The 11,963-nt window shown below is 32.7% G+C and overlaps 2 protein-coding genes across 2 annotated transcripts; one reads left to right on the top strand and one right to left on the bottom strand.

Annotated features, from left to right (window-relative positions):
* The first annotated feature begins 309 nt into the window (after nt 1–309).
* LOC139853705 (uncharacterized) lies at nt 310–711 on the top strand. Its single transcript, XM_071843072.1, has one exon. It carries the CDS (start codon nt 310–312, stop codon nt 709–711), a length of 402 nt encoding a protein of 133 aa, XP_071699173.1.
* A 1,375-nt stretch (nt 712–2,086) lies between these two features.
* LOC139855918 (homeobox protein knotted-1-like 13) lies at nt 2,087–6,533 on the bottom strand. Its single transcript, XM_071845160.1, has 6 exons — nt 5,795–6,533; nt 3,631–3,751; nt 3,349–3,536; nt 3,142–3,273; nt 2,602–2,738; nt 2,087–2,519 (listed from the first exon to the last, which is right to left on the bottom strand). Exons 1-6 carry the CDS (start codon nt 6,461–6,463, stop codon nt 2,507–2,509), a joined length of 1,260 nt encoding a protein of 419 aa, XP_071701261.1. The 5' UTR covers nt 6,464–6,533; the 3' UTR covers nt 2,087–2,506.
* Between the last annotated feature and the right edge of the window lie 5,430 nt (nt 6,534–11,963).

The raw sequence follows: 11,963 nt of genomic DNA, 5'->3' as shown, positions 1-11,963 counted from the left end.
TGTGTGACTGAATAGGATAAATGGACTTTATATTATTTAATGTTATGGACATACCTTCGGAATATATGTACCACGGTCAAATTACTGTTGAACCGTAACCAACCCGAGAACATATTTCCAACATTTACACGATTCAAGAATCAATCCATGATTATCAAACCAAACCCCTTTTCCAACAAAGAAAACAAAGGTTATAGATTTATCAAATATTATCTATATAAATCATCCATTAGCACAACATATTCCACACACATACAAACCAAATACCTATCATAAGTTAAAGCTAAGTTAACTTTCACCACCAGAAAAATGTCTCCAATCACCCCTGAAATGTGTAGAAACATGTACCGGAACGAAGTTTGCAAGGAAAAGGCGAAATCTATACTAAGAGAATACGGTCTACCTGATGGCCTATTTCCTGTAGAAGAACTTGGTTACGTCAAAGAGACTGGCTTTATGTGGGTCAAGCAAAAGAATGAGATTGAACACAAGTTCGAGAAGGTTGGGAAGCACGTGTCTTATGCTACCGAGTTCACTTCGTACATGGAGAAATGCAAGATCAAGAAGTTGACCGGCGTCAAGACCAAAGATTTGATGATCTGGATCTCACATGTAGAGATTTTCGTCGATGATCCACCATCTGAAAAAATTACCATGAAAACACCCACTGGGATCTACAGGACCTTCCCAAAGGAGGCATTCGCTGCTTAAGAAGAAATGGCGAAGAATGATGAGGCTTCTTCTATTGGTATAACATGTAAAATAAGTATGTTTTGTGACACAGGTTATAATGTCTATCTATCTATAAATAGTTTTCTATATGTTATATTGTGATTGTTATGCAGTGTTTATATCTGAGTTCTAGAAGTTATGTATGTCACTTTGTCGGTGACATCACAATTAGATGGTCATTATACTTACCTTTTGCTGTCTTGACAAACTCGAACAAAATTTGCACTTCATTTAGCTAATCAAAAATTTACAATGCTATTGAACAGATCATCCACCACGGCATGCTTAGCCTATTAAGTTTCGTAACATGCATCCGTTGTAGATACTTTAATTAGTGTTCTTTGGAGTTAGGTTTTGGATCAGGTCATCCCTAATTCAACTATATGTTAAGATATATATGCAATTCAATTGATATGAAATGTGACAACACAGAGTACTTCTGTTTCAGCCTCACAAACAGTTGAAAACCATGATTTGCCAAAGAGATTCAACTAGGCCTGCCAATTGGTCGATATTGGATTGGACTGGATCAAACTGGCTATGATCCCATCATCCATGATTGTGATCAGACCCCATAGCTTATGGATTATGATCTTTTCAATGACTCGGTTTTATTTTTGGACATCAGTTTTGGGGTCACCCAGGAGGACTTAACCACCGATGCGTTCATCTCCCGTAGTTGCATAAATCGCACCCAACTACTGCCCTAGAGGAAACCCGGACCAATCAGAGGGCATGGCCTCCTCGTTGCCCCCACACCAACGAGCGTTCATCTCCCGTAGTTGCATAAATCGCACCCAACTACTGCCCTAGAGGAAACCCGGACCAATCAGAGGGCATGGCCTCCTTGTTGCCCCCACACCAACGAAAGGCGACCTGGGTGGATACTTCAGGTTAGGGATAACATTGAGTGCAATGTTACAGCCTAGCGGAGTTGAACTCCTAACCTCTCGTTAAGAGAGGCATACCACTACCAGCTACAACTCAATGTTTTCAATTACTCGGTTAATCTAAGATATTGAATCATTTTCCAGATCGACCCACTTACCATAAATTTACACCCACCTTATGAATTGATCCAATTACCCACATATTGATTTGCCTAAAATATGGATCATGTACTCTAAAAAATGATTTCTTGTTCGTATTTAAATGGAATGGATCGGATTAGATCTATCCATTAACAAACCTAACTTGCAGTCATGTTTAGCCAAAAACCTTGAGCGATATTTCGACAACTTGTGTGGAGATATCATCCTATGTCCTCTCAACACGACAACACACACATTAGATAACTTTCCAACAAATATCTTTTCCAACGTCTATTTGTCACAATCATGGAAAGATGTTCCTGGATCGTAAACATGAATAGTACTGATTTATATCACACACAAAATTACACCGTTTAAACATGTTGTTCGACCTGATGTGATTACCAAGTTAAACCCTTTTGCTTACTATACATACAAAACCAATACCAATTCTACCCTTAACCAACAGAAAGATAGTACATTGCAATGTATCAAAACCAAATATTCATCTCCTAAATGATACGTAGTATTAAATTACTAAAACTCAAAAACGTGGTAATAGCTATTGTATGGCATTCTTTAAGATCAACTATCACTTGTAGCTTCGAATCATTTGGTTGACGCACACCTCATTTACTTCTGTACCAAGTCACAGCAAACAGGTTCACATCAACCAATTCCTCTCTTAAAGCAATGACTGAATATGTTTGTGTCAAATCAACACAACACTTTTCATTATTGTTTCACCTAGCATTACTTTTGACCACAAAAGGATTAGGTCTCATACTATAAATATTTTAATAAAGACACTTGAATAAGTAATAAGCTAGTAACTCACCTCTTGCGTTTACTCTTAACAGCGGTAGAGGATGACGGATTACTGTGCCAGTTCCTTTTTCTTTGGTTGATGAACCAGTTGTTGATCTGCTTTAGTTGTAACCCTGTTTCTTGAACCAATCTTGCTTTGTCTTCCTCCTGAATAGACATGTTTTATTATATTGCTTTTATGTGAGATTGCTTTCTATTTATGTTATATGGATGGATTATGTTATTAATCTACCAATTGCATAGCTTATTTATTCTCATTGTAAAACTTGTATCTCATTTAAAAGAAGGAAAAAATTGGTCCCGACCTGACCCGTTTGACTCTATTTGACCCATGACCCGTTTCAACCTTTTACCCTGACCCATTTGGACCCGTTTAAAAAATGAACCACGATCCACTTCAACCCAAAACGGTTTTGACCCGTTACCCAAACCGACCCAACCTGACCCTTTTGCCAAGTATAGCTTTAACGTACCCAATGGGAACAAGAAAAAACTGCTGCTTTGACTTTTGACAGTCAACCATAAGCAAGTGGAAGAGATTATATCTTACAGTAGGGTACGGCCATTTGGAATGCGACTGCCACCAGGCTTTAAGAAGGGAGGTTGTATCTCCTGGCAGTTTTCCAGCTCTTCGTTTTCTTAAAATTTCCTCTCTGATGTCCACAATTTTCTCTTTATAGCCCTAAATATAAGAAGCAATTCATTAGATCTATTAAACTTTTTAAGAAGCCTAGATGCAATCAATCTATTAGTTTACCTGTTTTAGCTCATGTTTCAGCTCTTGCCTAACCCGTTCCATTAAAGAACGTTCGCTTTCAGTAGGAAGACCAAACCCCATGCTGTCTGAAACATCTAGCCCTCCATCAAACAAGTTAGCATCACTCTCTACTTGTTCTTCATCGTCATCAGACATTGTTGCACCTGTACCCTCACCAGGTGCTACACCTGTACATCCACCATATTTAAATTGAATTATTACTAGTGAATTAATTACTTGTCTAGTTTGAATGCAGAGAAGAAAATTCAAAAAAGTGATTACCTGTTAAGCTTTGTAAAGATTGTTCTAGCTCCCAACATGCCATGACTGCTTCCATTGCATGGACACGGACATGTTGCTGTAATTGTTCTTTGAATGAAGAGAGAAGTACAACATAATGCGCCTACATAGAAAAGATAGCATTACAAAAATGTTGGACATTGTGATGAGATCGAAGATTCCAAAACAAGACAAAAGTAAAAATTAAAAATAATTATTAATATTGCGCGTACTCTCAGTGGAAATATAGCACAAAAAATTATGACACCTTTGGAATATGAGTATCACATCATCTAAAGGTGTGAGTGAAACATATGCCCTATAACATGGAGTACCCAAACTAAAGTTCACAATTAATCCACAGAGGGCCACTTTAGCCCACTAAATAAAGAAAAATATTCATAGCAAGCTAAATGTCAATCCTTAAAGCAACAGAACCCTTTTAACCCCACAGATGTTACTATTTTAGAAGAATTTATGATTATCTTCATTCATAAGATTTAATCAAGAGGAGACTTGTGAAGTGTATTGTAATGATTTCAGTCAGTGATCAATCTATTCTAAAACTTTTTCTAGTAAACATATCGTCAAGAAGCATTAAAAATTTAAAATGCATATATCATAGCTTAGAGGCAGGCATGTAATCAGGTTATGAAGAATTTTGGTTTAAAAACTGCATTTTAACTACGTATCTTCTCCAAATCAGCCAATTCGATCATATCATCGGACAAATTGCAGTCGATGTTTAAATAAATAATACTCCCATGACACAACATAATGATGACAAAATGAGATGGAACCAATCAAAACGGTTATAGAATACATATTGTGCATTCCACTCTTCAGCATATTGATACGATGTTTAAAAAATAAATCAAGATCTCAAAGTTCTTTATATTGTGACACTTCACACTTTGGTTAATTGGAACATCCCCAACATATAAAATAGACCATCATGGAAACAGATTCTGAAAACACCATCATGGATTATATTATTAAACCTACTGAAAAAACAATTCCTGTCTTCGAACATTCTGATTCTCATAAAAAATCAAATCAAATCAAACCATGAACACCTATTCAAGTATCGAAAACCACATATATTCACAGAACCAAAAAAATAAAAATAAAAAATATGTGAACAGGTCTCTCCAAAACACACTAAATATATAATTTAATCCAAGGAAAAACATTTAAAAAAAAAAACATATATATTGGGATCTACGCATAACATTTAAAAACCACCAATTTAATTTACTCCTCTCATCAGTCAAAACAGCAGAAGAGAGTACCAATAGATTCACAGGATAGAGCAATATATCTGATTAAAAAAAAAAATGCAGTACATACATACATACATACATACATACATACATACATACATACATACATACATACATACATACATACATACATACATACATACATACATACATACATACATACATACATACATACATACATACATACATACATACATACATACATACATACATACATACATAGCTGACAGCCTGACATATGTACTTAATTCATAACTTCAATTCTTTACTCTATATTTGTATATATGTATATTAAATTGTCTGCAGCTGAATCTCTCATGGAGCCACCAAAACTTTAAAATAAACACAGTTTCATCTATCTATCTACTATCTACTATCTACTATATTAAATCAATATAAACCACCAGTATTGTGCCAACAACTGTCAATACATATAAACACATATGCACATATATAGAAAAATCCCTAACATACAACAAAACCTTCCTATAGGAATATGATCCACAGAGGAATTGAAAGTTTTTAGACAAACAGCTCAATTCTAACATATATATTCATTAATTCATTAAATTAAATATTATATCAAAAACTATTTTATACTCAATTTTAAGAGGAGTATGTTTTTTATCTACTATATTATCATTGACAAAATTCATAGATACAGTACTATTTTTTTAATCGTTTACAGATTATAAAGATTGCTTTCGAAATTGTGTATACATATTGTTAATAACAAACACAATTTCATATATAATAATTATTAATAATCTATGGAGCTAGAATTATGCCAACAACTTACTTAAAAAACAACTAAATAGATATGCACATATATAGATACATGAAGATGTATGTATAGAAATAGAAAGGTGAAAGTTTATAATTACCATAAATTGATTAAGATCCTTATCATCAAGAGGCTGATTATGATTACCAAAAACAGAGTACTTTGCAATAACTTGCTGAGACTGAGCTAACTGTGCATCAATTCTGGGCAATTGATCAACCGGAGTTGCAATTCTCAAACACGAAACATGTGCAGATAATAACTGATCGTACATCGGATGTGATAATATATCCGCTTTACACTTTGCAAATTCCCAATCTCTTTCATTAACGTTTCCGTTACCGTTACCGTTATCACTGTCACTCCGTTGACTCAATTTCATAACATTATTATTCTCATCAATATTACTATTATTATTCTCGGTAACGAACATCGATTCACGGTTCCGGTCATCATCGTCGTTGTTATCGATAGGTCTACTATGAGGAGATAGCCAGTGGTTGTTCGAATTCGATGAGTCAGAATTCGAAGTTTGTAAGTGAAGGAAGTTTCCGCCGGTGCCGTCGTAGTGGTGGTGGTTGTGTTGCCGGAGAATTGCGTTGTTGAGCCACGTAGGCGGCGGAGATTGTGAGGTTGTTTTAGGGTTGACGTCAGGTAGAATTGACCTCAGAACGTCGTCGTTTTCAGTTAAGTGTTGTTGTTGCTGCTGCTGTTGATTTGTGTAGTGTTGAAGAGCGATTTCGTGAGAAATGTTATCGTGAAATGCCATGGTGGTTGCTGCAGGGTTTTAGAGAGAGAAAGTGAAGGGGAGAAGAAAATAAGGCATAGATTGTTCTAATTATATTTTTGTTCACACGTAGATGAAGACAACAATGCTACAAACAAAAGCGATATTATCTATGGATATTAATTTTATATTATAAAATGAATTAACATAAAATAAAATAAAATATTAAGGAGTACTAGTTTATTTCTTGTTATTATTATTTTAAACGGTTGTTTTAGATGACACTCCATAGAGTTTTGATGATTTAATTATTTCGAATTTTGGTCTATATCGCAATTAATAATTAAGAAATTTATTTAGGATTTATTTGTCTATGTAATAAAATACATATACTGTACATCCATTTTTTCATAGGTAAAATATGGTGTGCCCCAATTAGTTATGCAAGTTATTTTGGTAAGTAATGTAAGTGGCAGTTTTATGTGTATTTTTATAATGTAACAGGGTTACGAGAGATAGCAATGTGTATTTTGTCATCACCTTTATGATTTTTAAATATTGTGCATTTAACGTAAAACATAGAAGTAGTGTACAAAGTAAAAAAAAAAAAATATTTGGGTGTGGATCATAAAAATTTATAGGTTTTAAATAACTTCATGTTTGAGTGCGAATCGAGTTAAACAATAAACGAATAATACTGCCGATTGCGATTTTTCGCGACCATGATTGAAATCTCGGGCCCGTGAGATTAGGCAGTCGAGCAGGTTCGGGAAAACACTAGGCTCACGATCGCGAGCCATATCAACGTGATTGCAAGAGTGCCAGACGGGGACGAGTTGGTTTCGACTAAGGATTCCTCGTTCGTTTTTAATTCGTTGTTACTTTTTGCACTATAAATACCACATATGTAACCTGTAATATATTCCTACAAAAATTAATAAAAGAATATTTTTTTGGTTGGCCGATGATTAAAGTAATCAAGTTTGATTACATATAACCTCGTTAAATTATCGTGTTTTTACATTGTTGCTAGTGTCTTCGTGTTCATCACATATATTTGTTTGTTGTCTTGTGGGTTTGATAACCAGCAGGTTATCAAGTCTTGTTATGGCTCACTAATTATTCCTAATAAGTGGTATCAGAGCTTAGGCTCTCGTGTTTTCGGGAACAATGACGTATAATAATGATGTGAAGATTGATCGGTTTGATGTAATTAGCTTTTGTAAGATGCAAATTCAAGACCTTCTCTATGAAAATAAGCTTTATCAACCTTTAACGGGTGTTAAACCGGAAGAGATGGGGGCAAGGCGAGTGCGACTTGTAGGATAGGCAAACCCTATGGGTTGTTCGACTTTCTCTGGCCAAGAACGTTGTTTACAACATTGTGGTGAAACCACAACTGCGGGATTGATTGTGTGGTTATTCAACATGTATGAAAAGCCATCCGCTTTTAACAAAGTTTTCTTGATTCGAAAATTGGTAAATGCTAGGATGATGGAGGATTTCTCGGCGGCGGATCATGTTAATGAGTATACTTTGATTTTAACTCCGTTGAAATCAATTAATATTAAATTCAGTGATGAGCTTGAGGAGTTATTTTTGCTATCTTCATTACCCGATAGTTGGGCGAGTACTGTAACGGCGGTTAGTGGTTCATCCAAAACTACTAAACTCATTTTTTGAAGGAATCCGTGATTAGATTCTTAGTGGAGGTATTCGAAGGAAAGATTCAAGTGGAATCCCGGGTTCGGTTCTATATGTTAGTCGGGGAAGAGTTAGGTCTAGGAGTCTATCAAGGAGCAAGAACGTGGTGTGTTAGAATTGTTAACAATTTGGTCACTGTAAGTTAAAGTGTCCAAGTCTTAAATCGGGTGGGAACATGGTGACTATGGTGATTTAGGTTGTGTTGATGTGCCAAGACGAGGTTCTTGATGAATCTTGGGTTTTAGATTCGGGTGCCTCGTATCAGGCTACCTCGTATATGAAAGAGATGATGAATTTTAAGGGTCGGCAGGGTTCGCGTTGCGAATGAGAATACTCTTGATGTTTTAGGTATTAGTGATCTCGTGGTTAGACACTTGAATTATGCTTGGATCTTGAGGAACTTGAGGCTCATCCCCAGGCTCACGAAAAGGTTAATCTCGGTTGGGCAACTGGATTATGATAAGTTTCATGTTTTATTCAGGGATGAAAAGTGGGTACTGTTTAAAAGGGGTTTATGTAATTGCTCAGGGGTACAAAAAGGGAACCATGTATATGGTCGATGTGCTAAATCTAACCTTAGAAAGTAAACTAGAAAATACTAAAAACCACTAAACACAAGTATGCAACTATTTAAATCGTGCACTAAAAGCTAATAGCAAGTCCTCGATCGTTCCACAAGGAACAATTGTGATTAAGAATTTCAAACTATTAATTATCCTAAATAAATTGGGGAGTATTGATTTTAAACTAATTAACGCATATTAAATGACAAAAATTCATAGGAGATAAGGATATCCACTTAGAGTCAGTTTCCAAGGATCCGAATTACTTTAATGTAAACTGTTATAATAACTGATTTCACAGTGACATTGCAATTATTTGTCGATTCTCACAATTTATTAACTAGATCCATAAGTGTAAATGTCGTTATCCTAGTTCACCAATCAATTCACATATTAACAATCTAGGTTGGTTTCCCGCACCTAAACTACCAATATCATCATGCAAATCAAGAACACGGTCAATCAATTACTCAAGAATACCATTTAATTTCAGGTTAATTCGGTATCCATCTTTAACCTCACAATTACTTTAGCTAGTTAATCAATCCAATCATTATTATCTAATTACACTGGTGTCCCATATGCAATCTAACAATATTAAAATTATCTTTTAATAACCTAGAAAATTCTATCAATTCAATTAACTGTCGTTAATGCAGCTAACAAACTTGCAATCAAATCAATCAATAAACATAAGCAACAATGGTTCTTAAATCAAACATAATCTAGAGTAATCAACAATTATATAAATCAAAGAATTATCAATCCATCACATAGGTTCATTCATCTAAGTGAATACATAAAGATTTAGCTAGACATAATAGTAATAAAGGCAATCAAACATGAAGAATAACAATAATCAACCATTGTATTAATCAAAATTAAAGAAAATGAGATACTGTGACGACCCGGAAATTTCTGACCAAATTTAAACTTTATCTTTATATGATTTCGACACGATAAACAAAGTCTGTAATGTTGAGTCTTAGAAATTTTTGAACTATTTACATGAATTCATATAACCTTTGACTATTCTCGACGATTCACGAACAATTGTCTGTAAGTAAATGTGGGGGTGTGTGTGTGTGTGTGTATATATATATATATATATATATATATATATATATATATATATATATATATAATAATGTGAAATAATAAAAATACAAATTTATTTAGTAGAATTAAATATGTAAAAGAATATATAAAATAGTAAGTTATTATTAAAATGAATCTATATATAAATACATATGATTCTATACATGATTATATAAATACTGTAATGTATAAATATTAAATTATATATATTAAACATTACATAAATAATAAATTATAATTCTAAATTAAAATATAGTTATTATATTTCATAAATATTAATACAAATATTGATATCAATATTATTAAAATTATAATATGAAGTTTGATATTAAATTTATTAAAATTATTATTATCATTAATAATACAAATAATATTATAATCAATATTATTATTAGTATCATTAATAATTTTATTGTTATAAATTTTATAGATATTATTATTATTGATAATATTATTACTATTATATTATATTAAATTGTTATTATTATTATTATTTATAATATTAATAGGATTATTATTATGGTTATATCTATTAATTACTAAGATTAAATATAATATACAGTTAATATACATACAAATATATAATTACCGTTACATATATGGAAACAAATATATATATATATATATATATATATATATATATATATATATATATATATATATATATATATATATATATATAATGATATAAATATATATTAGAAATCAGTAGTATATATATACAGATACATATTATATACGAATACAATTAGGGAATCAATTTTACATCGTTATCAATTGGGTCTTCCTGTCTGATCAAAACGATTTGGACGAATCCTTTTCATAATTGATCAATTATTTGAATCAGTACCATGTCTCTATCCATTACCATTTTTCTATCTGCTCCAAAAATTTCTGTCGACCCCTCATTGCCATAAAATAAATGATTAGTTCAATGCTACTGATAAAAATCATTCATTCCTTCACCACTATTATCAATTACAACTGATGAGAACAGATTTTATCTGATAATTTAAATAGAATTATATATTCAAGCTCGACATTTCTGTTCTGGGTTTAATTTTTTAAAGTTTCGAAAACGAATTAGGTTTAAAAATCCTTAAATGCTGAAGTGTTAGGAATCTTTTAATCATTCTACAAAATTGATAATGCTAAAAACAAACATATATTTCATAGCATTATCCCTCAAGAAAGACAAGCTTTTGGTTGCAATTGCTCTATTTACAAGTGATATTCATTTAAATAATAAAAGGTGAAGACAAAAGACAGATTTGACGAATTGAAGACGCAAATGACCGAAACGCTAAAAAGTACAAAGTACAATCCAAGAGGTTCAATTTATTGATGAGAAACGTCTCAAAGTTACAAGAGTACGAGCCGCAAAACGCAATGTACAAGATATTAAATTGTACGCAAGGACATTCGAAAATCCGGAACCGGGACATGAACCAACTATCAACGCGCGACGTAACGGAGCTAAAATTACAAGTCAACAATGCACAAGAATATAATATAATATATATAATTATATAAAATTATATATATTATATTATATAATATTTAAATACGAGCAGCCCACGTTTTGAAATCTTATGTGACCAGGAAAAGGAGGCCATGCGATCGCATGGCCTGGAGGCTTTAAATCCATGCGATCGCATGGAGAACTGTACACGGTCAGGTCCTATAAATTGCAACGTTTGGTTGACGAATTTACATAATATAATTTGTGATGACCCAGAAATTTCAACTAAATTTAAACTTAATCTTTGTATGATTAATATTTCCGACACGATAAGCAAAGTCTATGAAGTTGAATCTTAAAATTTTAAACTATTCAAATACCCTTCGATTGTTCTCAACGATTCGCGAACCATTATATGTAAATAGATACATATATATACTATAACTTGAAAACGTAACAAAGTTTTAATTGCATGATACCGTACATTAAACTTATTGGTTTATATATCTATTTAAATATATATGATTTCAAGTTATTTAGTAAACGATAGTAACATTCGTTTATTGATTCGATTGATATTTAGATAAGTTAACTAAAGCGTTTAAGATGAACCAGTAAAACACTAATTTGCTACAGTGTTTTCAAATTGCCACATTACTCAAAATGCTACAGTGTTTTCGAAAATCACTATTTGCTACAGTGAAATTGACTTTGC

The sequence above is a fragment of the Rutidosis leptorrhynchoides genome, chromosome 6 (genome assembly GCF_046630445.1).
Source record: "Rutidosis leptorrhynchoides isolate AG116_Rl617_1_P2 chromosome 6, CSIRO_AGI_Rlap_v1, whole genome shotgun sequence".
In the NCBI taxonomy this organism is placed as follows: Eukaryota; Viridiplantae; Streptophyta; class Magnoliopsida; order Asterales; family Asteraceae; genus Rutidosis; species Rutidosis leptorrhynchoides.
Note: the sequence above shows the minus strand (reverse complement) of the source record. Positions and strands in the feature narration are given on the sequence as shown.